This window comes from Mesoplodon mirus, assembly GCF_964341445.2.
Source record: "Mesoplodon mirus genome assembly, chromosome: 8".
NCBI classification, from domain to species: domain Eukaryota; kingdom Metazoa; phylum Chordata; class Mammalia; order Artiodactyla; family Ziphiidae; genus Mesoplodon; species Mesoplodon mirus.
In genome coordinates, this window is record NC_138984.1 from 25,952,033 (window position 1) to 25,969,710 (window position 17,678).

Genomic DNA, 17,678 nt, shown 5'->3' on the forward strand with positions numbered 1-17,678 from the left:
GGTATGTATGACTTAAAATGGATACTTGTAGTGATTTGTGTTTGATCTTATGAGTCAAAACTACATTCTCTATCCGCCTACAGGCAAGTAATCCTCGGGGTTTGTCTTTCCTATTGTTCTTACTTAACAATTTATATCCTTCAGGATAAAGCATAAGGCTGAGCTTCCTAGACCTCCAAAGCATTAGGAAATACGTAGATGTCTCAACATAGATGTCTCAAGTGAGTGTTGTCATACTAGTGATAGAATCCTGGAGCTTTATAACTAGATGTGAAATATCCATTTCATCTGTAACCATTCATTATTTGTAAAAATACTTTTTTTTTTTTGCCATTAGAATTAAGATCTTAAACAATGCCTCCAGAAATAGTACCTAATTGACAGGAAGAATGAGTGTACTAGGTAAGAAATAATATTCAGATAATTATATTGGGATTCAATTTCAATTTAGGACTCACCCTGAGTATCTGCAGAATAAGATGTGTGTAATATATAATTTAAGGAATGCTAAAATCCTTTATTCTGTAAAACATATCCCACTTCCTGGCTGAAGGCTCTGAGATTCTCATTAATAAAGCCAAACTTTGGGTTTAAATATCTTTTCCATCTAACCATCCTTTGATTCAATATACTTTTACTAAATATTCCCCATGTCCATGTCCCTGCCTGTGCTACGTATCAAGGATATAATGGTAAATTTAAGTAAGTCCTCTTCCAAATAGGCTCACAGTCTAAGAAAGAAGACATACCAATGAAGTAAATAAACAATTATAATGCGGTTGCTAAATTATTCATATGTGGCACAGAATAGGTTCTGGATGATATTTTTGAATCAACAATTAAATGTAATCAGGGCAATGATAACATTCCATGAAATTAATATGTAATCAAGGTAAAAAAGCTAGAAAGAGCATTGAGGAAACAACTGGAGTCTGGGCAGAGACTGGAGGTGACAAAGGTAATGGACCATGGGAGGAACTGCCAGTACTTTGTTTGACTGGAGGCATAGGAGGAGAGAGCAGAGAGGTGAAGCTGGAGAAATTGGCAGGAACCATAGGTACCAAAACCTTTCAATGCCACAAGAAATTGAGACTTGTTTTAACTTGAGTCAAGAAGGGGTCTTGTAGGTTTTTAAGTAGGGGGATGAAATGTGAATATTAGATTGGAGTAAAAGGAAAGACAAAGATCAAGGAGATCAACTAGAAAACTATTACAGTAGTCTAGTCAAGAAATTAGGTTAACATTAAGTTCATCACGTGTGCTGTGCCTGTTTTCCCTAGAGAGTCCAGGTATACGTCTATTATTATTATCCTGGCTTAAATATTAATAGCACTTTCTTTTATCCTCAAAATCTCCATTTAGAATGATAAATTATATGGCACCTTAAAACCACAACTAAAATAGTATTGATGAGGATGGCGAAAATGGTTGGCTTCTTGAGGTAGTAAAATGTTTAAATGGGTAGACTTTGGATGCTTATGAAGAGTGAGATAGAGGTGAAGTCAAAGATGACACTGAGATATTTAATTTACGCAAGTAGATAAGTTGTTGATACCATTCACCAAGCAAAAAACATAAGAGGATTCCATTTAGGGTCAGGAGAGGAGATGTTCATTTCAGTTTTGAAAATGTGACTTTTGAAAAACCATGGAACATTCCAGTGGAGATGTCAGGTCAGCAGTTAATTATGTAAGTACACATTGGTGCTCAATAGTTCAGTGTTACTTGAGGTGGGGCTATTATGATCTACTACCACCAATTTGAGAAAATTCCCCCAAATTAATCAGACTACATGGATGCCCTCTGGCCTAACTACAGCCCAGTCCCTGAGAAGAGGATAAGGCTGTAGATAAGAGAGGAGGTTTTGGTGTGTGAGTTACTGACTCAGAATGTTACATCTTCTATGGGAGGATGTTATGGTCCCATTTCCTATAGAACCAGGACAAGAATCAGTGGGCTCTGGAGTCTGTTAGGGAGGAGTAAAAAATCATGGGCTTGAAATTGAAAAGGAAATGTAGAAATCAGACTTCACTGCTCTAGAGTTTCACCTGGCTTGCCCCTGACTAAGCTATGCAGACATAATCTAAGGATACCAATCAGATTGATTTTTGTTTCATAGTAAACCATAAATATATTTTTCTAATTGGGTCTATTGATTTTTGCTTGTTAGTAACTAGCTGTGTGACCTTGAGGAAAGTCGCTTGCCATCTCTATTACCATAGCTGAAAATAGGGAGAAAGCGATTGAGTGATCTCTGACATCCATGTCAGATTTAAATTAGACTGTCCAGTTTCTGGTCTATTATATTTATTTGCCTTCTTCATATTTTTTTATTAAACTGTTAGCCATTTTAGAACTTGAAAGGAAACTATTATGACCATGGTTCTGGCTAATCTAGGTTGACTTTGGCAGCAAAGGGTTTAAATAGGAAACTAAGAAGTATTGGTCATTTTTTATTTTAGGAAATTCCAAAGTGGTTCACAAATAGATGCAGGAATTCTTTATATATTTTTCTTCTTCCTTTTTATATGCAGAAAAATCAAATTTGGGGGATTTTTGAAAATGGTAAAAACTCCTTAGACTATGGGCAACAAGTAGGTCTCAGGGAGAGGTTTTTTCTCTTGGGGTACTGCCTTTAATCTGATATTCATTTTGGCTCCGATCAATTGTAAATAGCAGCCAGCTTCTGTGAAATGTAACTGGTGTTTGCTCTGGGCTGATGGGAGAGCCATGTGCTGTTTGCTCTGTTAGTAGCTGTACCCAAGTATGCACAGTACATTATTCAGATCAGCTCGCACAAACCAGATGTCCTAATTCCAGGTGGACTGTTAGAAATCTTTTTATGTACAGCAACAGCTGTGCCACCTGCTAGCTTAAAGAGCAGTAGTTGGACAAATCAACCATTGTAACCAATTCACTTTTTATCTGGTGAACAGTTTGCATAAACTAGCATAACAGGATATTTCCAACCTAATCCACACTGAAATGATAGGAGCACTGAAAGTGTTATCTGTATTTTGGTAAATTGTTTGCTTGTTACCAACACCTATCATTTAAGACACTGAATAAAATCTACATACCAAAAATAGATTTATAAAATTTGCAATTCTGTTTTCTATATTGTTTGTTTTCCAACTCCTAACACACAAACTATGCCCTTCGTATTTTTTACATTCTCACACACAGATTGCTCAAAATACTGTCATTGTTATTTGGAATGTATAATAAAACTTCCAGAGCTTGGATTATTGCTAAAAAGGAGGTTGAAATATAAAGTATTTCACTGTTGCTTATTATTTGCAAGTAAATAGAATAACTCCGAATAACCACTAAACAAACATTTCCAAGTAGAACTTTTGTAAATGGTATCTCAGTGAACACGATTCATTTGCTGATAAAAAATATCCACATGTGAAAAACAGTGGAAACAAAGCAAAAACAAGCCCACAAATGGGCTAGCAACCTGTAAAAGAAAATGTGTTAGTTTGAATGAGTTAAATAAAACTTTGTTATCTTGTTTTAAGCTATTAATTTTCTTAATGTGTATATGAATACATATATACACATGTGCACATGTGTGCAGACACACACACACACAAACACACAAATTGTGATTTAAGTAAGTCTTTACTAATAGTATAAAAGGAAACCTATTAATACCCAGGCCAAGACTTAGCATTTTAAATTCTAAAGTAATGGCATTCATGACATTCAGAGTGTCTATAATTTTTTTGTTTTTTTCATTTTTTTCATTTTGCCCTATAGATCAGCAGTCCCCAAACTTTTCGGCACCAGGGACCGGTTTTGTGGAAGATAATTCTTCCACGGACCGGGTACGGGGGCGATGGTTTAGGCGGTAATGCGAGCCACGGGGAACCATGGGCAGCGGCAGATGAAGCTTCACTCACTCGTCCGCCGTTCACCTCCTGCTGTGCGGCCTGATTTCTAACAAGCCACAGACCGGTACCGGTCCGTGGCCCCGGGGTTGAGGACCCCGGCTATAGATTATTTAATTTTTAAACTATTTCTGTATTTCCCATACATTATCTAATTACACAGATAGAGATAAATACTATGAAAGTGAAAATAGGTCAACTGACAATAAGCATATGTATAATTACTGGCTTTTATAGCTAGAATGTTTAAATAATATTTTCTCTCTACATGGAGGGTAATCTGTTTTGTAAGTAAAGTGTCATTTTAATCAACACTGCTTTTAATCAAATGATATAAGGACAGCTTTTATTTATAGTACTTAATATTAAGGTATCCATTTTGTCTAATAAACATATAGCCCATTCAATAAGAAAAAAAATGATGTATATACTTTTCTTATAACCAAAGCTACATTAAATTCACTTTAAGAATATATCAGTATATATTTCAACTGTAAATAAATGCCATCACGGTTTAAGGCAAATGCTTTTGGCTATATTGAGGAAAATATTTTTTTCTGAAAAACATCAAATTTACCTCTAAAACTGACTTTTTATCATTTATTAATGCCAATTTGAGGCTGTAAGTATAATGGGATGTACATTAAAGGGAGACTCAGGGAATCTTGTTTCTAGTACTGTTGCTAACTAGTTGTGTGATTTGAAAAATTAACCTAACGTCTTAGAGCATCAGTGTATCCATCAGTAAAATGGAAAATTTAAATTATAAAACTTCAATTCAAAATTGTATCTTCATTAGTCACATCCAAATGTGGTCTTGCCTCCCAAGAGCATAATCATATATTTCATATAGTCTAAGGTACTTCATAGATACTCCATTTAGAGAAAAGGGGAAAAAGAAAAAAAAATAATTAATATACTTTAAAAAGGTTTATGTGAGAAAAGTTTATAAGATGCCTTTGCTTTAATGCTAATCACATTTTACAATATTTAGCAATCAATGATATGGGCTTCACACAGAATATTCATTTTACATACATATAATTTGATAGTTGGAAGGGATCTTTCCCATTACCTGTTTTATAGACCCATTCTTCTTTTCAGAGCTAAATAAACTAAGGGTTCACGAGATTAAGGAATTTGTTAAAAGTCACATGGTTTAATGACAAATGTTCAAGAATGTAACCCTAGAGGTAGAAGGACCTCATGTGGCCGCTTGCTCCATGTCTATGGTATTTTCGTCTTCAAAAGTTGCCTGACCTCAATGCATTTTTCATGTACTAAGAAGTCTTCACTAAATAATCCTCATGAGGGCCTCCCTGGTGGCGCAGTGGTTGAGAGTCCGCCTGCCGATGCAGGGGATACGGGTTCGTGCCCCGGTCTGGGAGGATCCCATATGCCGCGGAGCGGCTGGGCCCGTGAGCCATGGCCGCTGGGCCTGCGCATCCGGAGCCTGTGCTCCGCAACGGGAGAGGCCACAACAGTGAGAGGCCCGCATACCGCAAAAAGAAAAAAAAAAAAAATAATCCTCATGATATTGGGATAAAAATCAATCAAGCACAGAGACAGATAACTTTTGGATGTACTTCAAGAATTAGAGTACCTAAGAATTTGGACACAGTAAAGGCTTAATGATTTCATTTAAACTCAAACAGAGGTAGTGCAATTGAACTAGATGTTCTCAAGGATGAGTTTAAAAATTAGGAAAAATAGCTGTATACTCTGTAACTGAAAAGAACTGTTGCAATATCTTTAAGGAACCCCCTAGAAGTTCTCCTTTTTAGATTTCTAGCTACATATGTCAACTAGTAGCTAAGTGATAATTAGGAGAAGGTTCAGATATTACAATATGCTTGTGAAAAGAAACGTAAACAAAATAAAGAGTCAAAAGAAAGTTGGCAGAACTAAAAACAAAAATACATTTAAAACTTGCACCCAGGATGAAGAGATATAAATTCTACATGATTACTAATCTCAAGAAAGGTGACAGAATTCTTATTGCTTATCTTGAATGAAGCTAAGGAATGTAGGCACTAATGTAAAATCACATTTCTTTATATCCTTTCTTTTCTGACTGTGCTAATAATGTTCTTCAACTTCATTATGTAATACGAACATACTTAAAACCGAAAGGTATGAAGTGAGGAGTTTTCAGCTCCCATTTTGTTGACTCATCTAGCCATGAATATTTTAAAAAGGAATATCTTCTTGTTCTACTACTATTTGGAAAGGCTATAGGAACTGCTGCTCGGGGTTACAATAGATTACTTACCCATAGTGGAACAAGAATAGGAATTTATTGGCTAAGCCCTGGACTAGGAATAATAAATCCATAAGCAAGAGTGCTGTCATGGAAGATCTTTGTGCTCTCCCATTATGTCAAACCATCTCCTCCTGCTTCAGGGTTGGTTTTTGCTCTTGTCCAGGTAAGTTATATATATATATATATATATATATATATATATATATATATACACATATATGTGTATATATATATATTCTTCCCTAACAGTCCTTTCTTGTTCATCTAAAACCATAGTGTGTGTGTGTGTGTGTGTGTGTGTGTGTGTGTGTGTGTGTGTGTGTGTATATATATATATATATATATATATCTTCTGTTAGCACTTAACATTCTACTTTTAGTTCCTTTTCTGTTTAAGTGCTTGTAGTAAATTAAAATGCAAGTAAGATGTAGGGGCAACATTGTAAGGCATTTTCAGTATTTTATAACTAAGGCTAGTTAATTTTTCAAATTTCTCCTTCAAATTCGTTTTTCATAAGAAAGAGAAATCATGAAATCTTATTTGAGAGAAGAGTTGAGGCATTATGCAGGGGCAGAGGGAGGGCAAACAGAAAATAGAAATGCTAAAGTCAAAATCTACATGTGGCATAATAAAAAGATGTAGGATTCAGAGAGCCGCCAGTGGCTGTGTGTGTGCATGGGAAGGACTTTTAACTTCTTTGAGGCTCAGTTTTCTTATCTGCAAAATGGGAGTCATAATTTTTAATAATCATATTTACCTTGAAAGGTCATATGAATAAATAAAACCTACAATATTCTAGTCTGTGGCATATGGTAGGTATACAGTACATGTTGGTTTCCCTTGCTATTTCTCAATTTTCCTAAGAGAAGTAATATATTCATCTGTAAAACAGAGTAGACTTTATAATTAACTTCTAGGGTTAGTGAAAAGTGAACAAAGAATGAAAGCACAAGTTAATACTCCTTCAGGTGGAGCATAGGGTCATTATTATTAATTTATTTATTTATTATAATTTTATATCATATTTTTATTTATTATTATATCAGCATTATTAAATTTTGTGTGTGAGTGTAGAGTAAAAACAGTTTTTTTTAAAGTAGCATCTCACATAATCAAACTAAGTAAATAAATGAGTACATTAATAAATAAGCACATATCTAAAGAGACAAAAGGTGTTTTGTGTAACATATGTGTTCACACATATGCATGTGTGTGTGTGAGTCAGCTGCCTAGATACAATAGGCTTCCCCAGTTCTTACTGGTGTGGGGAATATGAACACATTTTGCTTGTTTTCTTCTGGTTGCCTTATGAAAAATGAAGATTCAAAATCCAGATATCTCAAATGCTGGTATATTGAACTTAGTTGTAAAAAAGATATAGAGTTATAACCATACATCAGGAATTGTACATAATGAAAACAAACAAACAAACAAAATTTTATCTATCTGCTACCTGACCTGTGGAATGTGAAAATGCCCATCAGAGTGTTAAGGATATATTCCAAGGAGGATAAAAAATTGAGAACCCTTAATAATTACTATGTGGACGTGTCTAGGTAATACATTAGCGCTGGTGGATTAGCACCATCTTATAGAGACACATGCCATTTTAGTTAAAAGGATTTAGAGTGATTCTTGGCCCTAGAAACTTTAATCCTATAGTTAATACTAAAAGTAACAATTATCTGAAGATTAAAAACAAACTCTTTCTCATTAAGCACACGTTTAATTTAGGTAGAAGTTAGGCATTAAACATGTATTTTTGTTTGTTTCTGAAGCAGATACATTTGTATACTATTTTTAAAAAATCACAGGACACAGTTCATCTAGTTAACAATTTAAAATTTCCCAGGGATAATATAAAATAAATACGTTTTAATTAAAACAATAAATAGGAGAAATGCAGTACATGTAGTAAGACAAAGGTTCAAATCTTTATCATTCACCTGAAAAGTAAATTTTAGGACACGATGTATCTAAAAGTGCACTTAATACTGTATTTGATATATTTGTTGACATTTGCCTTCTCTATAACCCCTGGCATTTGGGTCCAAGTTAATCATACAGTGTCCCAGTGATTGTGGCCACAAATTAAACTTGACTCTCTTTATCACCCTTACATATTTCCCCACCAGGAGCAAGCTCCAGATCACCTGCCAGTTCATAGCCCACCTCTTTCTATCTTTGTCCTGCTGACAGTAAATCCCCTCACCAGTTAATTGAACAGATGTACCCAGTGCTGCATCCTGAAGATCGTCAAAGCTGGGCTTTGACGGACAGCAGAAAGAGGCACAATAAAAAAAAAAAAAGAAAGCCTTTTAACTGAGAGCACTGCTTTGTTCTGCTTAGAACGTTAAGGTCAGTGCAGCTCATTCTGATTGTGGGGATCTTAATTTTTACTCAACCAATTTACTTGCAGCTGTCATTCTTTCCAATATTAAAAGTTCAGCTTTTCAAGCATGGGGAACTGGGGGATGGTTGTGTGAGGAATGAGAAGAGCTTGTTACAAACTAAAAACAGCAAAAACAAGTAAAATCTGGCTTGGCTCTCAAGTACAAAAAGTTATTTTCAAAGCCTATAAATTATGACATAGTGATTAACATGTAATTTAAATATATTTAAACAACAATTATATCACATTTCCAGCCCAGCTAATTGGCCTCACAGATGTTCCCTTGTAGCTGCATTGCCCTTCCAGGGAGATATGAATGAGGTGCTTTTTATCATGGAAAACAGAAAAAAAGCAAATGGAAAAAATGGAAACAGAAACATAAAAAGCAGCCAGTAACCCTAAAAACAATGAATGCTAAAGGAGTTTTGTTTAGCTTTTTTTCCATTTTAATGCTGAAAACTAGAAAAAACATGAAGACACTCTTATTACTGTGATGGTCTCTGGCAGTGTGTCTAGATACAGAGTTGGCAGGTTGCTGACTGAAAGACTTGTCAAAGCAAGGACAGCAGATCCATTCTAATAAAGCATGGCTGCACTTCGTGTCTTGGAACGGACTAACTGCAAGATATCTAGTTATTTTTAATACAACACCTTTACAACTGAAGGCGGTCTAGCCCAGATAATGAATATAGATAATAAAGTATTTCCTGATGAAGAATGACTTGTGAGTTATTCTTTTGATCATTTATCTCTCAAGTTTTATGAAATGTTAAATGCACAGCAGGCAGTGCTGTTTCCTCAGCCGTGATTCTAATTGAACATTACCCAGTATAGCAACTCTTGCAAAAGAAGAGGTCAAAGGAACACTGGTGATTATGAATATTTTGGAATACCTTGCCTTTTAATATCTAATCATGAAATTGAAATAAATTCACTCCAGCCTCACCTTACTCTTACCTTTTCTCCTAATAATCTCAGGTAATGTTTGATAGTACAATGTAAATTACAAAAGGCCACTGGACACGCCTCTCCTAGTGTATCATGGTATCTCCAGCATCTACTGTAATTCCTGTGGTTTCACTGTAGCAATTTAATAAATATTTGCTAAATGCTTGCCAAATAATCCAGGTTTAATGATAGGGTAAGGCCAAGGTTGTAATATGATAAAGTTCCAGCAGACAGGTGTCATATTTTTGTACCAGCCCTCTATTTTACATACCACTGGACTATATGGAAAATTTATTTCTCAAATTTTATGAACAAATGAATTTTATTTTATGACACTCTAAATGGTAGCAAAATGTACCTATATTTAAGGTCCTATAGAAGACAAGTAGGCATTTAAAAATGTTTCTTTGATGAGAAGCCTTGGCAATTTGATTGCTTGGCTTTAAACATTTGACTTAGCAGGTGTGAACATTTAAATTTCACATATTCTCTACATTTGTATAATAGTGCAGAGCTTAAAAAGTTCATCTATATATAATATCATACTTTATCTTCATTAAGAATAAGAGAGGGGTTCCCTGGTGGCGCAGTGGTTGAGAGTCCACCTGCCGATGCAAGGGACGCAGGTTCGTGCCCCGGTCTGGGAAGATCCCACATGCCACGGAGCGGCTGGGCCCGTGAGCCATGGCCGCTGAGCCTGTGCGTCAGGAGCCTGTGCTCCGCAACGGGAGAGGCCACAACGGTGAGAGGCCTGCGTACCGCAAAAAATAAATAAATAAATAAATAATAAGAGAGGCCAAGGATGAAAATGAGGGTCTGAGATATTTCACGATTGACCACATCACTTGTAATTGGAACTGGAGCTTGGATCTTCTAACATACCATACAACAATCTGTCTATTGTACAAAAGTATCTCCTATGCAGTACATATTAAATATATCTAACGTTCCATCTCATAGTATTCAATGTGTTGTTAGTTATGTTATTAGAGAAGAAAAGATATAAATATTTTCCATGCCATCATGTAAGTGACTCAGTTATGGGCAGAGTTTAAATGTAAATTCAGTGTAGGGGTTCAGAGCTTGTCCCTTGATTCGTCCAGCAGGCTAAGTTAATTAAGGAAAACTATATTATCTAGTTGTTATTAATTTGTATTAAACAGTTAATCTCCATGGGACCATGTTCTTAGATTAGTCTATGAATCTCTAAATTATAAAAACATTGATCTGGAATAAGATTTACCTCTGTTTCATAGATGTTTCAAGATGTTGTCTTTCAGGTTTATTTTAGTCATCTCTGTTCAGTTAAATCCAGAAGGTAGAGAATGCAAAGATCATAAAATCAACTGTTTTTATTTGCATTATTCACTATTTCCAGTGCTAAGAAAAGTGCCTGGCACATACATAGACCATGGTTTCTCAAGAAATGTGTTTAATAAATGATTGATATTATATATATATATAATTTTTAGCTAGGAAACAGAGGTTGTGTTCATACATCCCCTGTACTTACCATAAGGAACGTTGTCCTTAATATTTTATCATATTTTTATATTGACTTTTATTTAACCCATAGGTTAAAGTTTTAAGCCATAAAACTGTCTTTTTTTAAAATTGCAATCTAATTTCAACTGATTCTAAATACATAAAATTAATGTATGCAAAGCATGTTTCCAGTAAAGAAAATGATTTTCCAAGATTTTCTGCTTTTTCTTCACTTAAAAAAAAAAAGACTGATGAGAATATATTATGTACCTTTTTATAAAAGAGGCTAAGAAGTTGACCCTTTGCTGAAATGGTGAAAAATAAATGTAACTTGATAGCAAAAATTATTCCAGGCAAGTTGAAGTCCACCTCTATCTCCTTTTAGATAAGTTTCTTCTTATGAGAGGAAAGTTAATGCTGTGATATGTGGCCATTCCAGTCATTTAACATGTAACAAAGGAAAGTGTTCCTTATTTACAGCTGAAGTTAATTTACTGCTTTTCCCTTTCTTCCAGAGTTAGAAGAAAACTTATTGTCAACTTAATTTTTAATCCATTTAAATTTTTACTTTTTCTATATAATTCTTCTTTACAGGGATTGAATTAAAATATTCAATATCCTCAGAAAATATAAATAAATTTGCTTGTCGTCAGAGTGCATAAAATTTTACTGTTTAGCAAACGTCACTGTTGTGCATGTTTTCCACTTTGGTTCATACAACTCATGTGGCTTTTCTTTTTTTTTTTTTCTGTTCTTTTTTTTTTTCATTCATGTTACCTCTTATTACATCCATCATTCCATTTTTCTTTCCTATTAGAGTGAAATTGGACACAGCCCTCCTCCTGCCTACACCCCCATGTCAGGAGTAAGTATTTCACAATCAGCCTTCATCTTTTAGGATTTTTGGTCTTTGCTTATCATGTTTCCTCTCTTGCCTCACCATAATTTCCTCATTTTGCCTTTGCCAACAGTGAGTTAAGAATTTACTGTAGATTGTGTACCTGCCTATGTAGATATGTTTTATCTCAGTAGATAATCCACAGTTGAGATATCATGCATCAACAGTAGCTTTTTATTTTTATCTGAAGAATTTACCTGGGTTCATACATCATGCTTCTGGGTAAAGAGGTTATCTTTACTTCCATGATTATAGGTCTTGGGCTAAAACGTCAGAATCTCAGTGATGATTCTCTAGTTAGATACTAGAGACTCAGAGTCACAGTAACCACAGACTAGAAGGCAATAAGGAAACAACACCATTCAAACTGCAACACTGTGCTTCTCTTTTTCTTTCTTTCGTTCATTCTTTCTTTCTTTCTTTCTTTCTTCTTTCTTTCTTTCTTTCTTTCTTTCTTTCTTTTTTGTGATACACGGGCCTCTCACCGCCGCGGCCCCTCCAGCCGCGGAGCACAGGCTCTGGACACACAGGCTCAGTGGCCATGGCTCACGGGCCCAGCCGCTCTGAGGCATGTGGCATCCTTCCAGACCGGGGCACGAACCCGTGTCCCCTGCATCAGCAGGTGGACTCTCAACCATTGCGCCACCAGGGAAGCCCTGTGCTTCTGTTCTTAATGGCAACTGCCTATAGTTAATGACATTGCCATTTGTCTTGAAGATTCACTTTGAATTTTTACATTAAAAATAGGCAGTTGTGGGATAGGAACATGAAATACTTTTTATTAGACCATGTGTTAGGTGGTTAGTAAAATTAAAATATATATTTCCAAAATGTTTTCCCACAATTGATTTATTTTATAAGAAAAATTGGAATTTTAGGTATTTGTAGTCTAATTCTAACTCATTGACTATTAGGGGGAAAAACTCAATTAAGAAACCTGACTTTGCTCTGAAAGACAAACTTCCATATTCTTTTGGTTATTAACATCCATATTTTTGACAGCTATTCCTAACAATACCTTTGGTCCAAATGTGTTTCTACTATTGACAGAACCAGTTTGTGTACCGAGATGGGGGTTTTGCTGCAGAACAAGGAGTGCCCATGCCCTATAGGGCCACTACCAGCACAATCCCAGAAGCCCCAGTTGCTCAGGGGGCTACTGCCGAGATTTTTGATGACTCCTGCTGTAACGGCACCTTACGCAAGTCCGTGACACCCCACGTCCAAGAGGACAGCAGCACGCAGAGGTACAGCGCTGACCCCACAGTGTTCGCCCCAGAACGGAGCCCACGAGGAGAGCTGGATGAAGAAGGTTACATGACCCCTATGCGAGACAAACCCAAACAAGGTACAAGCAGAATGTTCAGAAATGATTGCCACTTGACATTTGTCTCTATCAAAATAAGCAAAGTATGGAAGAGAAATTGCCAAACTATCTGCCTATGTAAAATTTGTGACCCACCAAAGGCTTAGGCTGCTGCTATTCCTAGTAGGCTTTCTGAATCAAAAGCGTCCACATCATCTAGGGGCTTTTTTAGAAACCAGAATCTCAGGCCCCACTTGAATAGGAATCTGCATTTTAACAAGATCCCCAGGTGATTTTTATGCATAATCAAGCTTGAGAAACACTGATCTAAACATATCTTTATTGGAATATTTGAATGAGGTAGCATATCACAAGATTTCAGAACCCTTGCTCCATTGGACTTATTGTGGAGATCATAAAGACTGATATTGTTGGTAAAAATGTCCAAAGCTTTCAATGGCACCAATAAAATACTTGATTGATGCATTAAAATGGTGTCATTTAAATGACCTAGTTTATTATAAGAAATTATGACTTCTTGTATGATACATTTCAAAAATTAAAGTTCTCACCCTGCATATGCTTATATGTATACCATCACATCTTGAAAATATTCATAGCTTGTGCCTTTACAAAGAACAGAAATAACTTTACAAAGTTAGTAGTAGAAATGTTAAACACCCAAATCAGATAACATTTCAATTTTGAGAAAGCCTCTTTCCTTTTATGTTAACAGCATCAGAAAAAGAAGATGGATGATTGTTATTAAAAACTGGTGACTGTTTCTTAGAGTCTTCAGTGTCACAGTAAACTGTATTTTAAGACTCTGTATAAAGGCCCATTTTCTCACTTAATATGCAGTTATATTCACTTTTATAGTATGCAATTAAGGGATGCCTAAATACATATTGTCAATAACCTATTAAAATATATCCACCTCTATATGTATGAAGGTATTACTGTAACAAAGAATTGGATGTTGACAGTAGCCCAATAGTGACACAAATGTAGGTTTTGAGAAGATTTGACAGATGCCCCAAAAGTGAAATGCTCTCTGGGAAGATTCTCAACTCATTCCTATCTACAGAACTACATGGCTATACAAATTTGCATCAGAACAATAGACAAGCAGATTGCTTTGAGAAAAGGTAACTTGAACCTTCTAAGAGAAAGGCAAGTCAGTCTGTGTAGACTCACTGTAGGCCATCCCCAGATTTTATTTCTGAGTACTAAGAGACACATTTATGTAGAACTCTAACCCAGTTCTCAGAGAGTAGAGAATTTTAGTATAGACATTCCTATTCTTTCAATTAAGAAGTTTCAGGACTCTGATAAGAAAAATCCAATTCTGACTCCCTTATAGGTATTTTTCATATATTTTTCTTAAAATGACAGTAGCTTTGAGAACCATTCAAATTAAACTTATGATGAAGTGTAAAGTTCAGCCTACTCCTGTAGGGGCAATAGTGAAAACAGTGCAGTAGAACAAGATTATTCAACAGGAGTTAGGGAATTTGAATTCTAGTTCAACACAAATTATATCCTTCATACATCATTTAATCTCAATTTTCTGTCTATAATGCTGGAAGAATACACCTTGCACTTCCTTTTTCACAGGATAGTAAAAAGGGATGAAATAATAGTGCCTTGTAAATTATTGAACTGTAATCTGTGTATATGATGGTGGGATATTCATTACTGTCTTTTAACTTGCATGTGATGCTAAATAGTTAACTATATCCAGTAGGTCTATATCCAGGAAAAAATAACCCTGGGTTGATGAGATTTTTCTCTCTACATGTCAGGTTTAGTATAGGGGGTAGAAAGTTTGTTTCAGAATGGTATCATCTCAGCAAACAGTTATGCCCTCTCCCTACCCAACACCAAAGTAGGAATAGCTAAAGTGTCATTTTTGTGCATATATTTAAAAAGAGGGTCTACTATATATGTGTATATATGTCTATATATGTTCTATACTATAAACATAGGAATAGAATTAAACATTTGGAGAGCAGCATTAATTAGCAGTAAATTTTAAAATTCTAGCCCAGTACCTATTCTAGCCCAATACCTATTTATTAGACTGAATCATGCAAAATAACTGCTATATGACTGGTTTCAACCTACAAAATAGCAATTTCATATGATTCAAACTAATAGTTTGCTATTTTATGATTATGATTAGCCATTGAAAATAAATGTTACAATTATATTTATTGTTAAGCATATGTTTTGTCAAGCAAGTCAATATAGAGGCATGTTAGATGTCTATATGATTTGATTAGTTGAGTCTTTTCCTTAGATGTTTTCTTTCCTGTGTGTAAATCTTTCTGAGGGAACATCTGTAATCAAATCCTTGTTACCTATGCAGACATTCTAAGCAAATTATGTAGACTAAAAACTACTTTTATATCACTTCATCCATTTATCTTGACATGGAGTTAATCTGTAGATATTTTGATCTTCCAGTATTCTTTAAAAATTCTCATTTCTCCATATTTAAAAGCTATTTAACCTCGATAGGTTTTCTTATCTTCCAACATAAATTACCAACTTTTAGAAAATAGAAGCATTTAAACAACTGGCCCCATAAGTAGGAGAGACAAATGCAAGCAGAAGGAAAGAAGAACAATCTAGGGGACAGGGACTCTGACCCGGGTCTTGTTGGTGCCTTGTTTTGTCACTAACATTTTTTACCCATTTACTCCTCTTTCATATGATAGTAGTAATTAACAAAAAAAAATTTTGTGAAAATTCCTGAAATATGTGACTTTATTGTCCTGGAAAAAGAATCTAACCATTCTGTATAACCATGGGCTGATTAATATTTTCCAGAAAGTAGTTGTTAACTGATACTTTTGTATTACATCAGAATACCTGAACCCTGTGGAGGAGAACCCTTTTGTCTCTCGGAGGAAAAATGGAGACCTTCAAGCTTTGGATAATCCCGAATATCACAGTGCTTCCCATGGTCCACCCAAGGCAGAGGATGAGTATGTGAATGAGCCACTGTACCTCAACACCTTTGCCAACACCTTGGGGAACACTGAATACCTGAAGAACAAAGTACTGTCTGTGCCAGAGAAGGCCAAGAAAGCATTCGACAACCCTGACTACTGGAACCACAGCCTGCCGCCTCGGAGCACCCTTCAGCACCCAGACTACCTGCAGGAGTACAGCACAAAATATTTTTATAAACAAAATGGAAGGATCCGGCCTATTGTGGCAGAGAATCCTGAATACCTCTCTGAGTTCTCGCTGAAGCCAGGCACTGTGCTGCCTCCTCCGCCCTACAGACACCGGAATACTGTGGTCTAAGCTCAGCAGTGGTTTTCAGGTGGAGAGAGACGCCCGCTCCAATTTCCCCACCGCCTCTCTTTCTCTTGTGGTCTTCCCTCTGCTCTCAAGGCCAGTAGTTTTGACACTTCCCAGTGGAAGATATCAAGATGCAATGATAGTTATGTGCTAATTTAACTTGAACATTAGAAGGAAGGACTGAAAGAGAAAGACAGGAGGAACCACACTGTTTCTTCATTTCTCTGCATGGGTTGGTCAGGAGACTGGAACAGCTAGAGAAGGACCAAGAAATATGAGGCAATACTGCCTGCTGTCAAACTAGTTCCCAACATATTTTTTTACATTTTTTCTTTGCCTCCCTTCCTTCCTTCCTTCCTTCCTTCTGTCCTTCCTTCCTTCCTTCCTTCCTTCCTGTATTTCAATGCACATGCTTGAAAGACCCAAGCTGCAGGAACAGATGTGTACATTTTCAGCATCCCTGGAAATCCTAATGATGTTTCCAGAATAACAAAATGATAACCTTTTTTATAATGTATGATAGTAACTAAGATTGAAAATCCAATCTCTTTCTCAGACAGTTTCAATCTTGACAAGCAAGAATGGCCAACTCAGCTTTCACAAGTTGTAAATCTTCATCAAAGTTATAACTAGTAATTATGTTTGGAGAGCTTTTTTGTTTTTTTCATTTTGTTTTGCTTTGATCTGTCTCTTCATATTACTTTCTCCCCTCTTATCAGCTTTAATTTATAATTGCAAACATTTTTTCATCAAACCTTCTTAGGTGTTGCTATAAATTGAAAGAATTGTAAAAAGAAATATTTTAACATGGTGAAATGGCCACTATTTTAAATATGCAGTCTTTAAAATTAGAAGTGGAGGCCAAGATATTAGTCAAATGTAACATCAAATCTTACTTTTGTGTTTTACACTATTGAATATGTATCCTCCCCCCAATCCTTTACATTCTTCAACATTTTCTTCCCCTCTATGAATGACAGTATTTGATAGGCAGTTGGTAATGTTAAGAGTAGAAGGGAAACTAAGAGACAGTTCTGTGTGGTTCATGAAAACTACTGACACTTTCAGGGGTGGTCCAATGGGGAAATCCATTGAACTGGAAGAAACACACTGGATTGAGTATGTCTACTTGGTAGATACTCAGAAATGTAGTTTGCACTTAAGCTATAATTTT

At 35.7% G+C, this 17,678-nt stretch overlaps 1 protein-coding gene across 2 annotated transcripts in view; it reads left to right on the forward strand.

Moving 5' to 3' along the window:
• The window catches only part of ERBB4 (erb-b2 receptor tyrosine kinase 4), a gene marked incomplete at both ends in the record, with an annotated part of 1,148,799 nt that extends 1,132,292 nt beyond the window's left edge, over window positions 1-16,507 (forward strand). The window contains 3 exons of one of the 2 annotated variants that reach the window (XM_082631569.1): window positions 11,803-11,850; window positions 12,934-13,231; window positions 16,062-16,507. In XM_082631569.1, the coding sequence (XP_082487695.1) occupies window positions 11,803-11,850; window positions 12,934-13,231; window positions 16,062-16,507 (792 nt within the window). The remainder of the gene's footprint in view (window positions 1-11,802; window positions 11,851-12,933; window positions 13,232-16,061) is intronic. The other variant, XM_082631570.1, reaches the window with a different exon arrangement.
• Between the last annotated feature and the right edge of the window lie 1,171 nt (window positions 16,508-17,678).